Source organism: Octopus sinensis, linkage group LG8 (genome assembly GCF_006345805.1).
Source record: "Octopus sinensis linkage group LG8, ASM634580v1, whole genome shotgun sequence".
Classification (NCBI taxonomy): Eukaryota; Metazoa; Mollusca; class Cephalopoda; order Octopoda; family Octopodidae; genus Octopus; species Octopus sinensis.
In genome coordinates this window covers 6,242,912-6,270,243 of record NC_043004.1, presented here as the reverse complement: position 1 = coordinate 6,270,243, position 27,332 = coordinate 6,242,912, and the positions used below count along the sequence as shown (strand labels likewise).

Genomic DNA, 27,332 nt, shown 5'->3' with positions numbered 1-27,332 from the left:
CAAATTTTGTATTCATGGCTTCAGTTTTGTTGTTCTCATTCATTTTCACCCTGTTCTTTGAAATTCCTTCATTATTACCTCCACCTTAGCAAAAGCGGAGGTATTGTTTTCAGTTGTGTTTGTTTGTTTGTCCATGGTCAAGATATTTCAAGAACCGCTGAATGGATTTGGATGAAACTTTATGATATGTTTGGTCTTGTGACTGGCGTGAACTGGTTAAATTTGGGGATCAATCCAGTACTGGACAAGGATTCTGCATTATTTTTCCGGTTTTTTTTTTTTTTACTTAATTTTTGAGAGTGGTTGAGAGCAGTCGACTTTATTTCAGAAATTCTCATTTTAAAAATCATCTCTGGCTAATCATTGAGAGGATGTTGGTGTGCCTTGGCAGAGGTTTGCGATCTCTGAGTGCTCGTATTTCAGACTTTTTTTTGTTTGCCTTTTACTTGTTCCAGTCATTGGACTGTGACCAAGCTGGGCCATCACCTTGAAGGGTTTTACCCAAACAAATCAACCTCAATTTTATGCCTGGTACTTATTCTGTTGGTTTTTCTTGCAGAACTGTTAAGTTACAAGGACATTAACAAACCAATGCTGGTTGTCAAGTGGTACAACTATAAAGACACACACACACATGACAGGCTTCTGTACAGTTTCCATCTACTAAATTTACTTGCAAGACATTAATCAGCCCAAAGCTATAACAGAAAACACTTATCCAAGTTACTATGAAGTGGGACTGAACCCAAAATCACATGGTTGCAAAGCAAGCTTGTTAACCATATAGCTATGCCTACACCTAATTTTGCAAATGCTTTTAATGATTCCTAATTTATAGAATTGCTTCCAGAGATTTGATGCAGTGTGTGTGTGTTAGATAGAATTGATTTTTACTAAACAGCTGTCTTGTTTCATAGATAGCTTTTCAGATAGCGGATAAGAAGAAAAAATAAGATTTATAGATAACCAAAGAAAAAAAAGAAAGCTAACAAAAACCTCTCAAATATTTGTGACAATATTCATACATGAAGTACATATTTAGTTGCTTATATATGTGTATATAAGAGGTGTGTATACATTTCATCTTGGCTTTACTATTAGATCAAGCTACATCTGATTGACCCACATTACATAATCAATTATCATTATTAAGGCGGTGATCTGGCAGAATCGTTAGCACACTGGGTAAAATGCTTAGCGGCATTTTGTCTCTCTTTACTTTGCCTTTCATGCTTTTGGAGTTGATTAAATAAGTACCAGTTACGCACTGGGGTTGATGTAATCAACATACTCCCTCCCCCAAATTCCAGGCTTTGTGCCTATAGTAGAAATGATTATTATTATCATCATTATTATTATTATTATTTATTATTGTTATTATTATTGCTATTATTATTATTATCCTTTACTTTATTCAACTCTTACCATTAATTTTCTAATCAATGTTTAGCCTAATTCTTAATCTCAGTTGAACTTCAGGTGAATCTTCTGTTTAGTTCATTTAATCATCTATAACTATTGTATAACAAGGCAGTCCATCTATGATCCATCAAAAAAATATTTAACTCCATGCTCTTACTATTGATCTCATTTTGATTTATACTAACACCACATCTTATCAAGTTTACTCTGAAAATTATCTCTATTCTTTATCCTCATCATCAGTGGTTCTCGACCAGAGTCCATATGACCTCTGGGGGATCCAGATGAGATTCAGGGGTGAGGGGTATTCGTCCACACATGCAAAATAGTAAATCAGAGATCAAGATTTACAGTGGCATTTTATGGGTCCCTGAAACAGCGAAGTTTCTTTCTCTAACATTTTACAAAGTTCAAACTATATAAGTTAATGTGAAAAACAAAATTGGAATTGTGGAAGAAGTATCTATAAAACTAGTTTTTAAACATCAGCTAGCTATGCGGGTCCACCAGAATAAAATGGTACTCAAAGTGGGGTCCATAGATTTTAAAAAATGGGGTTGAGGACCACTGATCACCATCATTTAATGTCTGCATACCCATGCTTGCATGGGTCAGATGGAACTTGTTGGGGCAGTATTTTTTTTTTTTTTTTTTTGGCCAGATGCTCTTGTGGCCAACCTGTTTCCAAGGTAATGTTTCTCCATGGCCATACACATTTTGCACAGATAACTGGAAAAGAACCATTTCATTTGTATGATGATGATGATGATGTTCATATACAACCATTATGTGATGTGTAGAGAAGGTTACACACAAAGACAATCACTCATATATACATATATGCATATAATATATATGATGATGATCATCATTTAATGTCCTCCCATCCTGACATGAGCTGGACTGTTTGATAGGAGCTGGCTAGGTAGAAGATTGCGCTGGTTTACTGGCTCCTGTTATATATAGATTGGCTTGATGGGTCTTTTTCTCAAGCATGGCATAATGCCAAAGGTCTCAGTCTTTTTTCATTGCCTTTGTGAGGACCATATATATATATATATATATTAGTATGTGACCTCGTGAAGACTACCTGCAATTTTTTTTTTCCTCTGTCCTCCCGTCTCGGGATCTTTCTTTCTCCTATGTTTCCGACGAAGAGCTCCGCTCGAAACGTCATACCCTCCTTCTTCCATTTTCCTGAGCGCCTAATAATAATTATACTGTAATTGTTCCACGTGCTGTTGTTTTTTTCTGTTTTCCCGTTTGGATTAACCTTATATATATATATATATATATATATATATATATATATATATATATAAAAATTAATTGTTATCACCATATTAATATGGCATTCTTATAGATATATTTATAGAGACTTAGTAATTTTAATATTTCTATTATATATATATATACTAGCAGTATTGCCCGGCATTGCTCGGGTTTGTAAGGGAAATAACTATATAAGCATTTTTAGAGAGTTACTTCCCTTATAGATGCCAATTCGGGCTTTCTTAGCCATTTCTGTTTTGGTGTCTTCAAGCCATGAAGTCGTTGTTCTAAAAGAACGCTGGTCTCCTTGACAACGCATTACGACGTTGATTTCCTTAAACTCCCTTCCCCACAGCTTCACGAGGGAGGGAAGAAGGGGGAGAAGCAAACACAGGTGCAGGTGTTTGAGCGTGGATGCCAACTCCGCCGCCATCGACACACGAAAAATTATGCATTAAAATGGAATAAAAAATGTTAAATTATTTTTTAAATCGTAGACTCATCGTAGACGCGCGCTAATAGCCAGACGGACTCGATATTAATCACGACTATAAGATACCCGAATTTGGTTAAACTGCACTGCAAAATGTGGGAGTAGTTAGGAATCTAAATCGAAGGGGACAGACACTCACACAACTACAGTTTTATATATATAGATAGATATATATATATATATATAAGTTTACGAAAAAACAAATGACGAAGACAGGTGGTGTACAAAACAAACAGATGTATTAGTATAACACTCAGGAGTTGAAAAAGTCTTTTATGTTTCGAGCCTACGCTCTTCTACAGAAAGGTACACAGAAAAAACAAGGTACCGAAGGTACCACCATGCAGGGGAAGTGAAACCAAGACCCCATGGCTGGGAAGCAAACTTCTTAACCACACATCCATGCCTGTGCCTTCTCCGAATCTAAATTTCTTTTTCAATATCCTATACTTATAAACCAGAAATATTAAATCCATAATAATCAAACTCTTGTTAAACTCCTTTTTACTCTCATAATTAGAATGTCATCAAACTAATAATTGCATTTGAATTCTTTTAACATACTATATAAAGTAATTATAATCATTGCAGCTTAAGCACTTCACTCATGTGCACAGTTATACTTAATTTTTGTGTATTTTCCCTCCTATTAAAATATTTTGTCACAAGTATTTGTTATTGTGTTTCTCCACTACTTTTTTTTTTTCATTGTTTTTCTTTTTGCTAGTTATGTATGATTAATTGTATTCTCTGAAGAACTGTCTGCGAAACAAGACAGCTGCTTTCTTTGGAAGAGTTGGTTTTATCCAAGACATATAATAATGTGAATAGAGTTTTACAATAGAATTGAAAACAAATTCTGTGAATACTTGACTTAGTCAAGATGTCAATAGAGTAAAATAACTCTAGAGAATATACACATATAGACTAAGTATTTCAGCCCAGAATTGTTTACAGTTCCGTTATAAAATCCTATTCACATTCTTAACAATAAGAATTTTAACTTAAGTTTTGGTGGTATATTGATTGATTTCATTTGTGATCTGATTTGCACATACACTGGTCAAACAACAGTTAGGCTGTTTCCATGGCTATCCATATATAACCGGCTTAGTGGTAGCTGCATCTATAAAATAACAGTAAACCCGTTTCTTGTCCTTTCTTTGGTTTACTTCAGAGAGAGTGGCAATAAAGTAAAGCAACATTGCTTTCTCACTCACAGAATCAGTCTGTGTCAGAATTTATGAACAATTCTGTCTGATATGCATTGAGAAGAAAAGTTTGAAAGAGAAATCAACGTTAGGGTTGAAATAATTGGTGTGTGTGTGTGTAAATTCAATTAGTGAAGACATGGCTCTGTGGTTAAAAAGCTTGCTTCAATGTTAGGTCTTGCAAATAGTCATTTTCTTCTAAGATAATCTCTTTCACCATGAATTTCCAATGGTTGATTTCTTCTGTAGTTCTATAGCCTAACCAACTCATGTTCTCTTGTATTAAACATAACTCTCTAGTTGCTGTTCACATGTAAAGATCATAGCCATAGAGTGCACTAGATTAGCGAAATTATCAGAGCATTGAACAAAATGCTTCGTACTTAGTTTTGATCCTTTACATTCTGGGTTCAAATCCCACCAATGGTAGCTTTGCCTTTTATTCTACTATGATTCATAAAATAAAGTACAAGTACTAAGGGTGATACAATTGACTGTATCCCAGTATACCCAAGTATATATTCAAGTGTACCCATCTCTCATATTTGAGGTCTTGTGCATATGTTAGAAGTCAGTATTAGATAAGAAGTAAAAGATCTGGAAGAGTATCAATCAAAATATGTTGCAAGATTTATCTCGATCTCTTTACATTATGAGTTGATCAATGGTTGGCTGGGACACATCCTATCAAAGCCTCTTTCCAGTATAACAAAGCAAACCATCCAATGAATACCCCAAGGAAGACAGGTGTGGTAGGTGAAAAACACACGAGGCCCACAGAATCTGATGCATTGGCAGGCAGCTACACCTGGGAACAACTACTACAATCCATTACCAAAGTTTGAGACAGATGGAGATCTCTTGTTGGTGCTCTTTGTTCTTCAAGGAGTTGAGGGAATTAACACCCACCCACACACATTGAGCTCAAATTGCATTGAGATTAACTTTGCCTTTCATCCTTTTGACATTGATAAAATAAATACCTGTCAATTACTGGGGTTGACTTAATTGGCCATACCCATCCCTAAAAATGTGTGGCCATGTTAGATATCAATATATCTAATGGTAATATTTATCCCCACTTAAAACGTAGATGGTCTATTTGAACAAAACTAGAACAATTAGAGTGTCCACATTTTAGTGGGGAGAAATATTACTTCTTCGTATTAAAAGTGCCACTGTCGCTAATAGATATATCTAATGTTTAATTAGAGTACTATTTTGCTGGACATAACCTTCTGTAGCTTTGTCATTGATAAAACTAAGCAGATTTAATCTTAACATCTGTTATTAGAGATTTAAGTATACATTGGGAAAATTTGAATCTTTAGCTAAATTGAATATATTCATTGATATTTAAATATCAAAGCACTGTTGTCAAGAAAATGTCAGGCTTACTAACAGTTTATATTACATATATTGATGTAAAACTGACAAAATATTTTCACTAGTTTTTCCTCACAACAATCATTAAGATTGTGTGTACAGAAATAAGTTTGTATATAATCTTGGGTCGTACAATTAGATGTATGACAGCTGCTGCTGAGTTTAGAGTTCCATGTAAAGTATTATCGTCCAGTCAGCTTCCAGTGAAGTGTTATGGTTATGACTATACTTTATTGTAGTACAGGTTATGATATGCAGAGCATATGTAGGAGAAATTATGATAAACACAAGCACGATGGTGAAATGTATGTAAGGGTCAATTGATATAAACTTATTTGCAACCTCTGTATTGAATGTTCCAAGTGCAGTGGGATGCTGAGGTGCAAGAAATCATCAGGGGAACACTTTGTGTTTTATTACACAGATCAAAAGCATTGATCTGTGTAGTAGTTTAGCATCAACATTGAATGCAGAGGGTACAAATAACCACAGTGGTGAAAGATTTCTAGGGAACAAATTGAATTGTACTTTTAAACAGGCCAGTTATGTGACCGACACTGGCCAGTCATTTCACGGATGTAATGTCCTCTTTAAGGATTAATAAATCCAAAATTTCACTGATTTAATCTCCATCATATTAGAAGAAAATATCAGTGATATGTTTGGGATTATTATAACAAGTATTCTTAATAAGGTAAGAAAATGGAGAGTTGGGGATATAAAGTTAATTTATTTGTATCATAGTTTGAAGTTAAAATTTAAATACAAATAAATTTTAAAAAGTACAAAAGTATATGTATGTATGCACACACACACGCATGCAAGCATGCTAATATCAAACAGCGAGAATGAGTGCTCAACATTGCATTGGTGGATAAACTTTATTTGTGGATCTAGCAAGTCTACCAATGGTTTCATGTAAAGAGAAATTTCTTAACAGTTTTCGTCAAGTGGAAAACGAGTACCAATGTTCCCATGTGCAGACTTGATAATGAAGATTCCTGTTCACCTGAAACCATTGGTTAAGCACAAATAAAGTACACATTTATATATATATAGTTGATTTCTTGGTTTATTTTGATTTATTAATCTTCTTATTTTTTGCCATCACATTTATTTAAAACTTACTTCTCTGACTTTACTTTTTTCAATATTTGATGAAATATAAAAATATAAATGCGCAATAGATATTCAATGTACAATTGTTGTGGCTGCAATGGTGATGTGGCTACAACATTCACCATACATATCCTGAAACACATTAATAGAAATAAAGGAATTTAAAATTGGGTTGGGAATAATTTTTCAAGTGTTTATTTCCTAATTCACAACAATTGTCATACAAAACATATAAATAGGCAAGTGCACACGCACGCATCTGCACACACACACACACATACATTCTCTCTCCCTCACATATATATGTGGTGAGGATTTCAAAGACGGTTTGAAATATGCTCTAGAACTTCATATTTTTATTAACCCTTTCGTTACCAACCCGGCTGAAACCAGCTCTGGCTCTCCGTACAAATATCTTGTTTTTATAAGTTTTGAATTAAAATCTTCCACCAAACCTAAGTCACAATTTATATTCCTAACACTAGCTAAATGATAAGTTATTTTACTAAATTCTTTGTTATATTTAAAGTAATTGAAAGAAACACAGAGCATCTCAAAATAAATACAGTAACAAAAGGGTTACTCTTTTACTTGTTTCAGTCATTTGACTGTGGCCATGCTGGAGCACCGCCTTTAGTTGAGCAAATTGACCCCAGGACTTATTCTTTGTAAGCCTAATACTTATTCTATCAGTCTCTTTTGCCGAACTGCTAAGTTATGGGAATGTAAACACACCAGCATCGGTTGTCAAGTGATGTTGGGGGGAGAGAGAGAGACACACACACACACACACACACACACACACACAAAAGCAAGCTTCTTTCAGTTTCCATCTACTAGATCCTCCCACAAGGCTTTGATTGGCCTGAGGCTATAGTAGAAGACATGCAGTGGGACTGAACCTGGAAAAATGCGGTTGGTAAGCAAGCTACTTACCACACAGCCACTCCTGCGCCTAATTATTATTAGATATTATTAGGAATTGTATAGAAAAAATTAAAACATTTTGTGTATTGTAGAATTATAATCAATTGATTGCAGATAAATTTCACCGACAAAATTTTATAACGACCCCCAAGGGTCATGTGGACCCTGGCTGAGAACCACTGCACAGTTATGAGTAAAACGTGAAATACCGAAGGCGCATTAACTAGTATGACTGTAAAGTAGAACTTGTGTAAGTTGGAAAGGTGGCTGAGAATTAAAGGTACTTGTCGACATGTATAAGAGAGTTGGTTGTATTTGAAGAGATAGCTGTGTGGTTAGGAAGCTTACTTTGCAACCACATGGTTTTGGGTTCAGTCCCACTGCATGGCACCATGGGCAAGAGTCTTCCACAATAGCCCCAAACTGATCAATCTCTTGGGAGTGAATTTGATATGAAAGCCCCTCGTGTATGTACACACACACACAGAGGTAGATAGATAGATAGATGTGTGTGTGTGTGTGTGTGTGTGTGTGTTTGTCACACCCACCCCCATTACTTGGTAACTGATGTTGGTTTGTTTATGTTCTTGTAACTTAGCAGTTTGGCAAAAACGATCATTTGGATAAGTACTAGACTTTTAAAAGAAAATACTGGTGTCCATTCGTTCAACTAAACCCTTCAAAATGGTGCCCCAGCATGGCCACAATCTAATGACTGAATCCAATAACAGCTATAAGATTTCAGATCTGCATTTATTTTTTATTTTTTATTTTGTTATTTGGAATCGATAATTTTTTTTTTGTTACTGTTGAAGTAAAGTTCAGAGGAAATTCATTATGTAACAAAGACAGTGGACGTGTTTGTACATATTAAACCTACATTGGTTTGTTGAGTAAGAGTTTGTATCAATACAATATAAAGAGCTCAACTTCGTAGTTTATATGAAATAATTTTCATAGGCGTTCATTTAATTAAATAAATTATCCAATTTTCAGTAAATTTGATATTTGTATTTTTTTCTTTGGTTTCTTATTGAAATTGGAGATAATTCTCAACTGATTAATTAATGTCTAGAAACCAAATTAAATGCCTTCATAATTAATTGCATCTAATATCTCAACAGGCAACAATTTTAGCTTCTCATTATTTGCATATGTCTCATGTTTATGTTTGTCATATTTGTTTTGTTTATTTTTAGTTATTACTTTATAAACAGTACAGTTTAGTTCTACTACACCTTGAAGGTGATATATCAATTATGATTATTCTGTTTATATATTGGCAATAATTTCTTTTGAGAAATATTCTCATCATTGCTGTATTTTGTATAGCATTGTTAATCAAGACTTTTATTACTATAAGAACCCGACGCAGCCCTCTGGCTTGTCTGTTCATGTCAAACTGTCCAACTCATGCCAGTATGGAAAATGGGAAATTAAACGATTATTATGTGGGGACACACACACTCTTGATTTACTCATGCATGAGTTGCACCCCTAATTTAGTGTTAGATCTTGGTACAAAATTTTTTCCCCACATGTTCAAACTTTGCCCTGTATATGGCACACTACAGTTTTTTCTTCTAAAATCAAGTATAAAACAGTACAACTTACACACACACACACACACACACATTATGTATATAAAATATCTAGCTTATTCCTACATCAAGAGCTGTCCCAATAGTAATGACCAGCAGGGGTTAATTTATAAAATATATACATCATTATATGGCTTACTCCATTTTGAAAAGTTGTTTTTCATAATAGACTTATAGATAGCTTGTAAAATATTGAATCGTTTCCCACCTAATAACTGATGTAATTGTATTATTATGTAATAAGGATGTTTGTTAATTGATTGGATTATTATTGTAATCTGGCCTCATACTAAAGTGATATGATAAAAAGAGCAATTCATTGTAATACTTTAGAATCTTCTTGCTATCATAGAAGTTGCAAAAACAAGCAACAACCCTGGATGGATTTCTTCTGATAAAGTCGATAGGGAACAATCAGAATATCATGACTGTATTTTATGTGTGTTTTACCACAAAATAGAAAGAAAAGGTTGATAACAATTTGGAACAATATTTGTTAATAGTGCTGAGCTATCCCGAGGGAATGATTTGCGAGTGCCATGTAAAAAGTACCCAGTACACTCTGTAAAGAGGTTGGCATTAGGAAGGGCATTCAGACTTAGAAACCATGCCAAAACAGGTAGTGGGAGTAGTGTACAGCCCCTGACCTTACCAGCTCCTATCAAACAGTCCAACACTTGCCAGCATGGAAAACAGGTGTTAAATGACGATGATAATGAAAGGAAGTGAAATTTCATCTGTAAATCTACATTAAAAATAGCTTTGTCAGTGAAATTGGATACATCGTAATCAAAAACAAACAACCATTTGTATGAACAGTGACTCTTTGTTTACAATAAACATGCACATGTCAAAAAAATAATATACATTCAGTTGTGCACACACACTTCTCATACTAAATTTTACTTCGGCTTTTTGCTCCTATGAAGCATAGGTCATCAGCGTCTTATCTACACCTTCACCAACTCTTGGCTCTCTTTTTCTGTTTGTTTCCAATTGGATTCTTGCTTTCTCAGCTCTGCCACAGTATCCTTTATATGTTTCCCTGGGGGAAGGATTTCCTCTCCCAAGTCTTGTTGGCTTTGAATTGTCATCAGTGCTTCTGTAACTTGGCTTCTTTTGAAGTTGGGCTGTTAGCCCTACACAAACCCATTTTTACCTCTTGGAAGAGGTGATCCATACTAATCTGGCCACTATACTTTGACCTGTCCAATATGGGAGGCCTTACCAGGAGCTTGTACTACGCTGGCATAACTCTCAGGGTTGTTGAAACATACTAGCCACAGCACCACATCTAGAAATGGGCTTCGTCCAATTTCCACGTATCAGACTTCATTCATAGTGTATTGGTCAACCCATTGTAATACTAGAAAACCCTAGCCGTCAGATCCTTGCAATGGGAGCGAACTCCAAACCACATGGTACACAGAAGCTAAAAGAAGCTACTGTATGTCTGTCTGCTTGTCTGTCTGCCTGTCTGTCTGCTTGTCTGTCTACCTGTCTGTCTACTTGTCTGTCTGCCTGTCTGTCTGCTTGTCTGTCTTAAGCTACTCTGTTTAGGGAAACTACAATGACGTATGAATTAAACAGTGATATTATTTCTAAACCGACTGCAAGAATTGCAGTTCTTAACGAAGTCTATATTAAAAGAGCAAATATTAAGATTGCCATATCATTATCATTATACCTATGTTTATTATTATATCATCATCATCATCATCATCATTTAGCGTCCGTTTTCCATGCTAGCATGGGTTGGACGGTTCTACTGGGGTCTGTGAAGCCAGAAGGCTTCATCAGGCCCAGTCAAATCTGGCAGTGTTTCTACGGCTGGATGCCCTTCCTAACGCCAACCACTCCGTGAGTGTAGTGGGTGCTTTTTACGTGCCACCCGCACTGGTGCCAGACAGAGCTGGCAACGGCCACGAACGGATGGTGCTTTTTATGTGCCACCGGCACGAGGGCCAGGCGAGGCTGGCAACGGAACGAAACGGGGCGGTGCTGGCAACGGTCGCGAAACGGAAAGTTCTCTTACATGCCACCGGCACTGGTAACACATCTGCAATTTCCATTGATCGATTTCGATTTGATCCTCACTTGCCTCAATAGGTCTTCACAAGCAGAGTTTGACATGCCACCGGCACTGGTAGCACATCCGCAATTTCCATTGATCGATTTCGATTCTGATCCTCACTTGCCTCAACACGTCTTCACAAGTAGAGTTTTGTGTCCCAAGAAGGGAAGTATGCATACGTAGGCTGGCTCCATCCCATGTAGAAGGCCACGGGTTGTGGACTCACTTGTCCTGCCGGGTCTTCTCGCGCACAGCACACTTCCAGAGGTCTCGGTCTCTAGTCATTTCCTCAGTGAGACCTCAACTTAAATATATCTATCAACATTGAAGGCAGGAAGTATAATTAATATCACATTGTTGGCTGTTGGACTTCAATCATATTAATATAAATGTATCTGAGATACCATATTAATTTCATCAATGTTCCTGAAATTGATATTGGTATAACCTCAGGCTTAAAAGAATAATTATCTACTAATGATATTAATGTATTTGACCTTGCTGAATGAAGAGAAATATATTGCTATTTGGGAGGCAGTTGGAGGTGCAGGGGGAGGGGTTAGATTAGACTGCTAGTGTGGAGTTTATTATTGAACCATTATTAGAAGATATTTTAAGATGATATTCTTGTTATTATTAACAGTTTAAACAGTTCATTTGCTAAAGTTTATAGACATGTGCTAAAGTGATGTTTTAAGAATCTCTTTGATAAAAACTGTATTAGATTGAATCACATGTTTATTACTTCTGAGATGACTTTCATTGGCTACTAGCATCTGTGTGTGTGTGTTAGGTTTTGATGTTTAGATAAAGCATATAGCTTGCAACCTCTACTGCTATTTTTTCTTTTTCATCTAATTATTGCAGTAAAAATGTTGCACGGAACCATTTTCTCTGTTTTGGTTTTGTTCTTCTAAATAACTTTTGCATTAAACCCTTTATGTGCATTTTCTTCTTTTTGCAATCTTTCTCATATTTTATCATCACCACCACCACCACCACCATCGTCGCCATTATTGTACCTTTTAACAGATATTTTTAATTATGCAGCTTGGTTAATATTTGAATTTGCCTTCGTTAATTTAAGGTTTCATTCAACTTTGTTGCAAATGATGATGATGTCTGTTCTAAAATCATCTAATTAAAAATCCGAATAAAGAATAATTAGATATTGAGTAAAGATTAAATATCTGCCATAGTTTTCGCTGATTAATTTTATGGATAAAATAAAGTTTATAGTGGTAGTGTTTGTATTCTTAGTCACTTTAATGGTGAAGTTGATAATTATTTTTAAATTGGATGTTATTACTTTTATCATTTAACTCCTATTAATTATTTTCAATGAATTTTAACCTTTTTCATACCAAATAACATAAGACCATCCCTGATTCTATGATGCAAACTTCCTGTTTCATAGTGATCTAAATTAAAATCTTTCATTAAAATTTCATGTAATTTATGTTCTAAGTACCAAATTAATTACAAGTTATTTTATTAAATTCTTCACTATTTTCAAAATTATTAAAAACTACCTGAGACCATCCTTGGTTCTATGGTACAAGCTTCCTGTTTAAAATATTTAAAATTAAAACTCAGTTTATGTTTCGTATAGATGTGGACAGCTGCATAAAGAAGTGCTGAGCTCTAACTGTGGAGGGAACCTGCGGAAGGGGTAGACCCAGGAAGATGAGGGATAAAGGATCTTCAGACACTGGGTCTCACTGAGGAAATGATAAAAGATTGGGAGTTGGGGCAATTTGTTGTACTTAAGAAAACACAACAAGCCAAGTAAAATTGCAGTCATCCATAAAAGCACCCAGCACACTCTGTAGAGTGGTTGGCAATAGGAAGGGTATCCAGCAGTAGAAACCATGCCACAACAGACTATTGGAGTTTAGACAGCTATCCGACTGGCCAGCTCCATGTCAAACAGTCCAATTCATGCCAGCATCGAAAATGGACAATAAATGATTATGCAAACACCAGATGAATAATGACAGTTATTTTACTAAATTCTTCATTACTTTTGAAATTAATTGACATAAGATGTAACCAGTATCTTTGTTTTTGCAAAGTTCCATCATAATGTCAAAATAGTTGGATGGAAAATATTGAGGAACTGATTTTAAACCATGCCATTTATTTTAATCCGTTAGTAGACATCAAGCAGGCCTGATGTAGACTAGGTGATTTTGTGTGTCTGATTGAATGCAATACATTGGATATAAGAGACAATTTTATTTTTCAGCTGGTAGTGGCATGGATTTTTAATCAGAACAAGGATTTAGGATGGATCAACCATTATTTTGGTTTTTAGGTAATCTGGAATTAAGCATATGTTAATGAATTCCATTTTTGGACCATCATAAACTAAACTCAAAATATTGTGCACTATTTAACCCTTTTCCATTGAGATATACTGCCTTGGCCTCAATTAATTTTTTAAATAATGATGAATTTAGTAAAATAACATTGTCATTATTAATCTGAAATTTTTGTGATAGGTTTTTAAGTTTATATCACAGAACCAGATACAGTCCCAAGTTTGGTTGGTATCAAAAAGCTTCCTCTCTGTTTCTCTTCAGTAGTTCTTATATTATACAATAAAGACTGTAGAAAACAGGTTTTTTGCCTTTTTTTGAATCATCTTATTTCTATCCTTTATCAACATGTATTACTCTTCAAGAAGGTTGTCAATTCTTGTTTTCTTTTAATGCTGTTTTTCATGGATCACTCTCACCTATTTTTTAAAAATAGTTTTGCTATTTCATTGAATTTTTCTTTTTAGTAAATCCATTCAACCGAATTACAGATTCAATCATAAATTCTAGCGATTCTCAGCCAGTTTCTATTACTGTTCATTGTTTTATTTCAGCAGCTCTTGGTAGCTGTCAGTCATGTGTGATATGATGTAATTTGATGTTGTAAGAGATTTCAGTGAACTTCTTGGAATACATGCACTTTGTAGTTTCTGAATGCCTTTTACCATTAAGAATTTTGAGAAGGCAAATCGAAATCAATGTCATTTTCTGGTTTAGTCTAGTTTAGCTAGCTTCTTGGAAAGAATTGAGAAAATGGTATTTAAGAGGAGAGAATCAATAGATTTCTTCTGACATACTTCAACATTATTCCATATAAATCATATAATCATATTTCATATTATATAAGCTTTAATTAGTCTTTTATATATATCATCAGCATCACCATCATTTTAACTTACACTTTTCCATGCTTGCATGAGTCAGGTGGAGTTGATTGAGGCAGACTTTTTTACAGGTGGATGTCAAGACAGAGATACACAAATGTGCGCACACATGGCGCATGCACACACACTGACTCCCACACACTGAAACACTGACACGCACACACATGCACACTCTGACACACACTCACACACACACACACACACTCTCTCTCTCTCTCTCTCTCTCTCTCTCTCTCTCTCTCTCTCACACACACACACGCACATGCACACAGCAGATTGACTGACAACAATACACATTTTAGCTCCAAAGTTATCAAACTGAGTTCTAAGATGGAATCATTACAGAATAACAAGTTATTTCATTAAGAAATAATCTGTGTTAAAAATACAAAAGACAAATTCATGATAGTGATTTTGAGGAATGCAATGGCATAGAGATGGTATTAGGTGGTTGTTATGGCTTAGATTAGTTTCATTAAGTACTATAACCAACTAAGAATCTATTTACTCAGTATTACTGCCGTCTGGTGTAACATAATACTTATAATATAATTAGTCTAACTCTAAACAACCAGCTTCTCTTATTAGCTTTACACAACTAACCTGATATAATTATTACTTTAAGTTCATACTATCTCACATAGTAAACAGCAGACTTTTTCTTTGCTAACATCAGCTGCATAGAGAGGGGGAAAAGGATACATGGGCAAATGACAATCTTCTTTCAAATAGAGCCTCATCCAGGCCTGCCTAAACAAGTTACAGACATGGTCAGCCCTGACTCACAGAGCTGCTAGGCTCGGGGACACAGGCACATATCTAATGATATTGAGTACAGTTTCCACATACCAAATTCCTACAAAGCTTTGGCTGACTTCAGCTGTTATGCAAGACATTTGCCCAAGGCCCAGAGCCACGTAACTGCAAAGCCTATTCCTTAACTGCTGTCATTCTCAGACCTCATAATGAAAATGTATTACTGACTCTATCATTCTCTAAAGTGATGTTGCTTCTTTTTTACTCTTTTTATAGATGCAAGTGTAATTGTGGTTCCAGGTTCAGTTTCACTGCATGGCACCTTGGTCAAGTGTCTTCTATTATAGTCCTAGACTGGCCAAAGCCTTGTCAGACAGACACTAAAAGAAACCTATCACACACACATGCATACATATATATGATGGTTGGCTAGTTGAAACTTCAAAATTGCTGTAAAATACTATTTATGTTAAAGAGCAATAAATTTGTACTTTACAAAATGTATTGAGTATTTAATGCAAACTTGTTTTATTAGAACTTAACATAAAAATAAACTTTAATGTGTGTCCCATTATCTCTTGACATTGTATGATTGTTGTAAATGAGTGCAATTAATTTCCAACATTTTGCAAAATATTTAGCTTCCTTTTTTTAATAGTTGAGAGTTATACTTCTGAAAATTATCCAACACTCAAATTTACATTCCTCATTCTGAAACATGAACTTCAATTCAGCATCTATCACAGAGGCATTAGTAAACTTGTAGCTAGTTGGGTCACTGTGACCTGGTTTAACTTCCTGTTTGGAGTCATTTGACTTACATTGGTAATGTCCTTGGGAATTATATAACATCATTTATTCTCCCTTTTCTTTGCTCCAAAACAAAGTCTCAGATTTCATAAGACATAAGACATAAATGATGAAAAGAATAGTTGTGTGAATAAGGTTCATCATAAATGATTCTTGGTCACGAGTTCACATGTTGACGCATATTTTATACTGTGAATCTATGCGAAGAAACACTAAACTCTATTTATCTGGGATCACATGCCTGATTGTATGTTCCTTGCTGTGAGACAATACACAATGTCTGTAGTAAGTTATGACTTGATTATTTGATCAGTAACTAAACATAACCAAAAGTTCAACCTTAGCTTCAAATTCGTTGTCTCTTCTCATTGAATGAAGTAAATATATTCAAAGATTACATGTGAAATATTTTATGGCATCATCTTGGATAACAAATATATACAATGAGAGCAATGCATTTTTTCTAGATTGATATTTGGTTGGTTAATCGATGCAGTTGATATTTTGATGTTAAAAAAAAATTGTATTTCTTCAATGGCTAGCTTCAGGGGAAGAATTTAGAGACCCAGTTTTTGACAAGTCAGTGCTAATAAAAAAAAGAAATGGAAAATTGAATAATTTCTTGTCTCATTTACTTCATCTTTATCTTTGTTATTGGTGCTAACATCATCTATTATATTGTGACGATGTGAAGAAATCGAAAGCGGTTACAAATAAATTAATTGTAATTGGTACAGGCGTGGTTGTGTGGTTGTGAAGCTTGCTTTCCAACCACATAGTCTCAGGTTCAGTTCCACTATACAGTACTTTGGACAGATATCTTCTACTGTAGCTCTGGACCAACCAAAGACTTTTGAATTGGTTTGCTCAACAGAAACTGAAAGAAACCCTGTGTGTGTGTGTGTGTGTGTGTGTGTGTGTAATGAATTTACACATCAGATATCCTGACATAGATCCAGTGATACTTATATCATAACTGTGGAGGACATCAAGTAGCCTGCCATGGATTGGTAGAACTGTTAATCTTTTAGTGTTTAAACCAGCCATATTGGCTACAAATATCCTATCTTGTATATTCAAACTTGCCAGATCCAGCCTCTCACACCTAGCTTACAATATCATTCAAAAATAAACAGTGACATTGAAATCTTGGAGTTATAAGATAATGCATAATTAATTCAAAACAATGTTTTTTAAGTAAGCATTACATATGACAGAGTAATCTGAATGCGAAAAGGGTTGAGTTTGATGCAAGACGCCTGGCAGTATTTATTTTGGTTCTTTGTGTTCTGACAGTGATGGCTATGACAACAGTGGTACCTAGTTGTATGGGCTCAAGTTGGCAGTTTTTCCTTTGGATAAACATTGTAATGGAGTGGAGGGGAGATTTACTTTCATGGACAACTGCCAGTCTTTAGAAAAATCTTGCCCAGGCCTGCACATATTTGTGTGTTGATAGGTAACCAGCTTTGACCAATAGTGACTCTATATTAAAAAAACTTATCTCAGAAGAGATAAAGTGGTTGAAAAAGCGGGCAGCGGGTATCTAGCCATGAATTAAATACCGACTGTTGTTAACTTTTACCCTTCACTTTGGTCATTGGACTGCAGCCATGCTGGGACACTGCCTTGAATGGTTTTAGTCGAACAAATCAACTCCAAAAGTTATTTTTTTAAAGTTCGGTACTTATTCTGTCGGTCTCTTTTGGGGACTGCAAAACTACAGGGACGTAAACAAATCAACACTGGTTGTCAAGTAGTAGTGGGACACACACACATACGCACATACGATGGACTTCCATACAATTTCCGTCTACCTAATTCACTCACAAGGTATTGGTCGGTTCATGGCTGTTTTAAGTGCCGTGCAGTAGCACTGAACCTGAAAACACTTGGTTGCAAAGCGCCTCGGCTTTCTTTCCAACCTAATGTATATAGATACGAAAACTCGACAAACACAACTGTTGTACTAACTTGTAAAGGTACATAACTCTGCATGCTTCATTTAACTTCACCGGTAACAGCCTTATCTCTTGTTCAGTCGAGTCGTTGGACATTTAATATGTGATGTAGATGTTTAAATTTCCAAGTAAATATGGAAGTATCTTTTTAAAACTGTATTAATAATAAATCATGCAGAAGCAGTTAGAGCGTTAAGTCATTGTAAGAATTAGTTTTATTGTTTCCTTTGTTTCTATAAATATCTTAATGGCATTTGGTGTTGAGCCAAAATAGTTTCTGTGTGTGCAACCATACAGCCATTTAGTTTACCAATTCATTAATAGACGACAATAGATGCTTTTTAGAACAGTTCAGAAATAATGTTTTATTTTGCACTGACTGTGCCCTGGGAAGAACATATGGTGGCTCACATGAGGAAGCCTGCTGAATACCAGGAGCTAGGAGAGCAGTGCAAAAACAAGGGCTGGTAGGTACGTTGTGAGGCAATTGAAGTGGGCTGCTATGGTTTTGTGGAGCATTCATTCTGCGAAGCCCTGATTGATGAAGTTACTGGTGCAGTAAAGAAAAGGACTGTAAATTTCATCATGTAAGCTGCCACGAAGGTCACTAAGGTGGTTTTGGATAAAGAGGGCAAACCAGTGGTTTGCTGCAACTGGAATGCAACCTAGGATTTGATCAACCACAACTAGATCAATTGGGCAAGTGGTTTTTGATGTTGAAAGACCCAAAACCCCCTCAGACCCCGGGAACATCACTGATGATACATCCCATTCCTGAAGTGTATCTTGGTACTTTATAAAAGGATGTCTTTGTTACTATTAGTTACAATAAGTAAAATGTGTATTTGTAACCCTTTAGCATTTAATCCAGCCATATCTGGTCCAAATATTCTACATGTCTTCTGTTAAAACTGACCACATCCAGCCTCTCACACCTACCCTACAGCATCATTCTAAAAAATATACAAACACACCATTGAAATCTTGAAGTTCCAAAATAATACATGATTGATTCAAAACAACAGGAATAAACAAAGAATACATTTGACAAAGGAATCTGAATGCTAAGGGTTAAAGGCAACTTTATTTTCCTTTTGACAATGCAAAGAGTCGTAAATAATTGGTGATTAATGTTCCTGACAAAAATACAATTTTCAACAACCCAGTTTACTTTCCCAGTACAGGTATCATAAGATTTGCTTCTTTCTCCATTGTCAGAATTAGGACAGTGTATAAATGATTAATGTTCCATTACTTTTTATTGGTGAACTCAACTCAAAAGCTATGAATATCATGTCTTCTACTATAAGGGAAATAAATTATCTTTGTGGCTTGAAATGTGCTAAAAGTTCTGAAGTTTATTTCAGAGTATTGTTTTTGTAAACTTTTATCATGGAATATTTTTCAGTTTGAAGAAAACAGAGGAATCACTATTTGATGTTTTAACTATAATAAATGTCAAATAATGTTTACGTTTATAAAATTAACTTTCAATTTTTTTTTTTTTTTTCTGCAGGTGCCTTGAGGCGCTGGTGAGACCAGAGCAACCATACCTCCTTACTAATGACATTTCTACTGCCCACTGTGTGGGTATTTTAGAATGCTTACCAAACTCTGTCAAGCTGGCATCACATGATAAAGGGCAGCTGGGAACCAAAGAATCTGAGCCTGAATTATATGAAACCAACCATGATAAGTGTTGGATGAATTCTCGAGCTGACGCCAGTGTTATAACAGGTAACTTTGGAATCCTTTCACTGAAATTCTTCTTCAGTTCAATTCAAATGTCTCTTAATGCAGCACTCTGTCTGCGAAATCTATAGTTTTCTTAGTGAAATTTCACAAATAAATCCTAGCTATTTGCATGTAAATTTTTAAAGTCATTAAGACAGTAGCTTGCAGAGGAGGAGGAAGAGCAAGCACCTGGATTTTCAAATTCAGGTGTTCACAATGGACACCTGAATACAGTGAACACAGCTGACCTTAGTAAATAATAGAGGATGGAATATTTGTCAATAAAACATTTACTTGAAGATCTGCAAATATTGAATGAAGAAGTAGATGAGTTGTACCATAATATTACTGTGAGGGTGATTCATGAGTGGCATTCATGAGCCCTTTGGCATTCAGACTGGCTATATCCAACCGAGATATTCTGTGTTTACACTGGCCATGTCCAGCCTCTCACATTTACCCTACAATATCATTCTATAACTAAACAATCACATCGTTGAAATCTCAAAGCTACAAGATAATGTATGATTTATTCAAAATGTTGTTAATAGATAAGTGTTATATTTGACAGAGTAAATGTAACACAGAGTAATCTGGATGCTAATATGTTAGAGTATCAGAGGAAAATGCCTTGCTACTTATAATAATAATAATCCTTTCTACTATAGGCACAAGGCCTGAAATTCTGGAGAGTGGGGGCTAGTCGATTACATTGACTCCAGTGCATAACTGGTACTTAACTTATCAACCCCGAAAGGATGAAAGGCAATGTTGACCTTGGTAGAATTTGATCTAAGGATGTAAGATGGATGAAATGCTACTAAACATTTTGTCTGGCTTGCTAATAATTCTGTTAGCTCACCAATAATAAAGGCGACGAGCTGGCAGAATTGTTAGCATGCCGGGCGAAATGCTTAAACGATGATGATGAAGAGGGTAAAAGAGGGGACAGGAAGCAGTAATAATTCAAGTAAGAAAAGACAGCAATGAAGGCTAAAAGTACGTGTAATGCACAAAAAGACAAAGTGAACCCTAAAAAGACTCGAATGGAAAGATTGTAAGGAGTGGGATGTGTGTCGGGAGTAGAGTTGGTAAGTTTGGGGAAGTATGGAATTTTTGATCACAACTTACAGGAAATATTCATCACAGCCTTGTAACATGCAGGTGTGTCAGCAAGACTTGTCAGGTGAGCATCGAGTCAAGGGAGTTAACTTATAATAGATTAACAAGTGACCTATTAACTATGCTTGTTATCATTTGTTGTCCAATTTTTCATGCTGGCATGGGTGAGACAGAATTTGCTGAGGCAGATTTTCTACAGCCAGATGCCTTTCTTGTAGCCATCTCATCTTACTATGGTCAAATATATTTTTCACTGGAAAACTGGAAATGGACAGCCTCACTTGTATGATGATGATGCTCATTTACCACCATCACATGATGTCTAAATAGGGGTACACACAAATACCTATATACATTATATATATATATATATATATATTAAGATTCAGTTGAATTAGGTATTTAAGTTGAGGCACCAAGTCAGTCCGGTATTATCCACACAGCTCAAAGTAAGGTGAATAGAAGCAAATAAGTAACAAGGATGTCCAGGTATTAGTGAATTACAGCTGTTTCTGGTGGCTCTCCCTACCTCTCTCTCTCTCTCTCTACCTGTACACACATACACTTACACACACACAAGTTTCTTTCCACTTCCATCTACCAAATCTACTCACAATACTTTGGTATGCCTTAGGATATAGTAGAAGACACTTACCCAATGTGCCATATAATGGCTTCTCAACCACAGCTTTACCTGTGACTTGATCTGGTGGACTCCCTCATTGCTCTGATGAATGATGGTTTAGCAAGACAAAGCTGCATAGTGTAGGACTGTGGAAGGCGACCATCATCCTATGGTTACCTGCGTGCAGGTTTCAAAGCTGAAGACTTCCAGTAGCATCCTCAACCTGTCCCCGTTGCCTATTTCCCTATCACCACTGGACTTATGAAGAAAGTGTGTTGGTGCTGATGTCTTGGTTTGTTGAACAATTTGAACAATGAATATTATTATAAAGGGTGTGGTTTGTGCAGAGCCAGTCCCACTCTCTCCTCCTTCAAACTTGTATTGGTTGGTACAACAAGTTCCACAAGCCCCAGTAATTATTAAGATGTGGCATTTGTTTAGAGTTATCTTCTTGTAGATGAGCAGCTAAAGATCTGTAAGGTCTCGTCTACCTTGGGTTCATTGGGCTGTCTGTCAGTGACTTTCTTTCAGAAGCAATTCCTTGATATGCTAATTGACCTATTGCTGGGACCATGATAAGTGCTGGACCTAAGAACAATACTGGCTAAGAGGTGGTTCTTCACTCCTCAAAACACTGGAATAATCAAACCAGGGCCCAGCATCTGGATGTCTGATGTAATCAGCTAAGAAATAATAAAGTAAAGTGGAGGCACAATGGCCTAGTGGTTAGGGCAGTGAACTTGCGGTTGTAGGACTACAGTTTTGATTCCCAGACCAGGCGTTGCAAGTGTTTATTGAGTAAAATCACCTAAAGCTCCATGAGGCTCTGGCAGGGGGTGGTGGCAAACCCTGCTATACTCTTTCACCACAACTTTCTCTCACTCTTTCTTCCTGTTTCTGTTGTACCTATATTTCAAAGGGCCAGCCTTGTCACACACTGTGTCATGCTGAATTTGCTGGAGAACTGCGTTAAAGGTACATGCATCTGTGGAGTGCTCAGCCACTTGCACATTAATTTCACAAGCCGGCTGTTCTGTTGATCGGATCAGCTGGAACTCTTGTCGTCGTAACCAACGGAGTGCCATGAATAAAGTAAATCTTTTACTGAGTACATTGTGCTATAATGTTTATGTCATTCTCCGTTGCCCCGATCGTGGCCATTGCCAGCCTTGCCTGGCCCCCGTGCCGGTGGCACGTAAAAAGCACCATTCAACTGTGGTCGTCCGCCAGCCCCGTCTGGCACCTGTGCCGGTGACACATAAAAAGCACCCACTACACTCATGGAGTGGTTGGCGTTAGGAAGGGCATCCAGCCGTAGAAACATTGCCAGATCAGACTGGGCCTGGTGCAGCCTTCTGGCTTCCCAGACCCCAGTTGAACCGTCCAACCCATGCTAGCATGGAAAGCGGACGCTAAATGATGATGATTATAATCATAAAAATACATTACTTAGACACATTTCATTGCATACCTATGTTTAGGAACATTGCAGTATTTGAGATAAATAAATAACACATTTTTTGCTAAGAGTAATGGAAATTAGCATTTAACATTTGTGTTGTCAATTTTGCCATTTTTAGAATGACATTGTAAGGTTGGTATGAGATGCCAGATCTGGTTTGTCTGAACATAGAACAGGTAGAATATTTTGGTTGCATATGACAAGTTCAAATGCTAAAAGGTTAATGGTGTTTGGTTTTTAGACTGCACTACACATTTATTTTCTCAATAATGGCAAGCCTAGAAATGTGTTAGGAGGTACAGTTCTGTGTCTTACTCATGACAGAAAGTTTGAGTTGTTTCATTTTGTCAAAGCTGCTATGGTGTCCATAGACAATACATTTAACTCTTATTTCAGTTCATCCTACCTATTGATAGATATGTTGTACAGGTTTAAACAGCAGAAGCATTGTGTTATTTGCAGTTTTAAGTTCAAGTCTTCTTTCATATAGTATGGAGAAGGCAACAAGAAACCATTCCAAAACCCAATCTCTAGTCAGCGTTGAGCAGAATCCTTGAATCATCCCAATTTGCTGTCCCATCTGTGAATATGTTGAATGATGTGAGCATGATAACATAGGTGCTTTGCAACCTTTGAAGCAAACAAGGTCTTTTATCTTTCATTTTTTTCACTTATTGTACTTCGACTGTGCTAGGGGACTACCTTAAAGGCTTAGTCAAACAAATTGACCACCTAGTACTTGATGTTCTATGAACCCCTTTTTCGGAACCGCCAAGTTACAGAGATGTAAACAAACCAACACCAGTTTTCTAGTGGTGGTCATGGGTGGGGACAAGCACACACACACACACACACACACACACACACACACACATGGACTTGCACATGGTATCCATTTACGAAATCCGTCACAAAGCTTTAGTCAGCCCAAGGTTATAGCAGAAAACACTTACCCTTTGTGCCACGGGAGTGGAATTGAACCCCACACCACATGGTTGCAAAGTGAGCTTCTTAACCACATGGCCATACCTGGACCCATAAGATAAGAAATTTTTTTAAATAATCCTTCATAATAAATTCTCATGATGTATATTAAAGATTTATCAAAAGATAACTTATGACAATACAATGGAATAAGCATAATTTAGTGTTGCAGTTCTTTCAAGATCATTTGCTTATAAATTGATCTTAAGGTATTAAGTATAAGATTATAACGAATATGTCATTGCTGTTATTCATTGAGTTGAACTATCGTCAAGTATATTCCAACCATGATCATCCCAGCTTCTCATCTTCTTTCAGACAGTTTATCTAGAGCCATAAGTCCTTCATTTTCTAAGGTGGTTTCTGTTGGGTCAAGAGACTGCATTGATTATTACCTCATGAATTGAAATGATATATCAAAACTCAGCTACACACCTAATCTAAACTGTACTCTGATCTTAATACAAAATAATAAATAATACACATTATAATAGACATTCGTTTTAACATGGTTAAAATACGATCATCTCACTCAAACAATGGATCAGGGGAGTTAACTTGGACTAAATTAACAAATGATAAATCTTAGTGTAACAAATCTAAAATTGATTGGTCTTCTGTCAGTTAACCATTCTTGTGTTAGAAATTTGACATTCAAATAATATAACTGCAGGTTTCTTTGCAGAGTCAAATTTTGACCCTGGAATAATTTTTGGTAGGGTTCAAAATTCCCCTATCCTAGAATGTTGCATAAATATCTGCTGCTTAGCACCGTGAGCCACCGACATATTTGACCCAGTTCAGTTGAGCATTATCTCACCAATTGAAGAATGTCAGCAAGAAGATACTTTTTTTATCAGATCTCTCTTTTGTCCCCTACCATTACCCCAAAAGTTTTCTTTTTCATATTATTTATTTATTCTTAAGTTGCTGACTGCACCCTAACAACACAGTAAAACTTTCAGCTGTTTCTTTCCATCCTGCCTCCCTTTCTTGACATCATTTGCAAACAACACACTGTCTCAGTTTCTTTTACATTTCTTTAAATCTCCCTCATATATCATGCTACTGTGCTATTATTAATCATTCGTTGCTAATAACAAATTGTTGTTGCTGTTAATATTACCATCAAGGTGGTGAGCTGGCACAATTTCTAGCACTTCATGGCATTTCATTTGTCTTTAGATTTGACTTTGACTTTCATTTTTTCAGGGTTGATAAAATAAGTATTTGTCAAGTGCTGGGGTCAATATAATTGACTTCCTCCTTCCATAAAAGACTGTTGACATTGTTCCAAAATTTAGAGCCATCAGTATTATTATTATTATTATTATTATTGTTATTATTATTATTATTATCATTATTATTATTGTGGCGAGCTGGCAGAATTATTAGCATGCCAGGTAAAATGCTTAGTGACATTTCGTCCATCTTTACATTCTGAGTTCAAATTCCACTGAAGTTGACTTTGCCTTTCATCCTTTCAGGGTCAATAAATTAAATACCAGTGAAACACTGGGTTCAGTGTAATAGACTAGTCCCCTCTCCCCCCAAAGTTCAGGCCTTGTGCCTTTATCAGAAAGGATTATTATTATTCAGTAGTCTTCTTTTTATCACATGCTTTCACAGCTCTCTGTGCCTTGAGTATGTGCCATGGTTTGTCATGGTGCTCTTATTTTTCACTGTTTGAAAATGCTATACGAAGGATGTGTTATATACACTTATAAGTCCTGATGTTTTGGTTATATATTTGTCTGAATTTTTTTTTGTTTATTATTATTATTATTATTATTATTAGTATTAGTAGTAGTAGTAGTAGTAGTAGTAGTAAAGTTAAACAGAAGGTGAGTTGTAGGTTGAGGGAGACGATATTCTCTTTGATAATTTGTAGAATCACTGCTTGCAGGGAAAGCATGGGCAGGGATGGAATTCTAGAGGGTTAGAATCCCAAAAGAAGAAGAATTGGAGAGATGGTTAGTATTGCTCTTGAAGGTGAAGCAGTGAGTCTAAATGGAGAGGGAGAGCAGGAGTGTAAATGGTATACATCTAGCTTGCTCTTTAGAGCTGAGGGTATTGAAGAGGCAGATGAAGGGAACAGAGTATCTGAAAGCAAAGGGTTGCAGCCTGCTGATGAGTGAATTGTTACTAATCTATTGAATAGCCTTCTTTTGAATGTAGTTTCAGACGTTTCTGTGTACAGCTGATGCACCTACCTATAGATATAAACAATCCTTTTATGCAAAATATACAATCTCTTTTAGGGCCACAAAAGACAACTGTATCATTTTACAAAATTCAAGATGATAATTCCATCTCTTGTTCTATGGACTGTTTTTTGGGGGTTTTTTTTAGCATAAATTTGGCTTTTAATTGCTACGTTTCTCAAAGATGTAGGTTATATTTTAGCCCGTTATTTAATACAACTTGTTTTTGTTGGACCACGCATAGAGTGGGCTGAGTGCTTTCTACATGGTGCCAGCACAGGCGGGGTCAGTTTTGGCATGGTTTTTACAGCTGGATGCCCTTCCAAATGCAAACCACTTGAGCTGGATGTAACTAATTCTTCAGTACGAATTATATTTTACACACACACACACACACACAAGGTTATGAATACATTGTACTATATTTCACTCCCCCCCCCACGACCACCACCACCCTTTGGAGTAAAAATAAAATCACTAAAGTTATCCAAAATAATTTCAGATAAATTACCTCCCCTTGAATGTAAACTGCTGTGTGGGTTGGTGAGAATATATATATATGCACACACAAACTACTACCTAACTCTAAATAGATATTTCCATCATTCTACAAATGTTGCTGGAAGTTTATGATCCTAACCCCCAAGTATCACCTAGATTAGTTTATTTTTTATGACAGATTCCTCACTGCTTTGCTGCTTCCTGTCTTTACAATAATGACTGGTGGTAGGTTTTGTGAAACTTTCTTCTTGTTTGTTTTCAGTTTGTTGCCCAATTATTCTTTCTTTTTTGTTGTTTTTTTCTTTTTTGTTCTGATTATTACCTTATATGTGTGAGTTATGAATGTTGCAGCAATCATAGGGGCTTGTAGTGATTTGATTTATTACAATCTTCTTTTCCATAACTGCCTTTTGAAATATATTCCAACTTGCTATACCCACCTTAGCATCTCCAGCTTACATAA

General features: G+C 36.0%; 1 protein-coding gene across 11 annotated transcripts in view; it reads left to right on the top strand.

Annotated features, from left to right (window-relative positions):
- The window catches only part of LOC115214989 (trafficking kinesin-binding protein 1), a 257,960-nt gene that overhangs the window by 114,154 nt on the left and 116,474 nt on the right, over positions 1–27,332 (top strand). For all 11 annotated transcript variants that reach the window (XM_029784096.2, XM_036505230.1, XM_036505233.1 and 8 more), the window contains exon 2: positions 19,754–19,974. In XM_029784096.2, coding sequence (XP_029639956.1) covers positions 19,941–19,974 — 34 coding nt within the window. In that variant the 5' untranslated portion in view covers positions 19,754–19,940. The remainder of the gene's footprint in view (positions 1–19,753; positions 19,975–27,332) is intronic.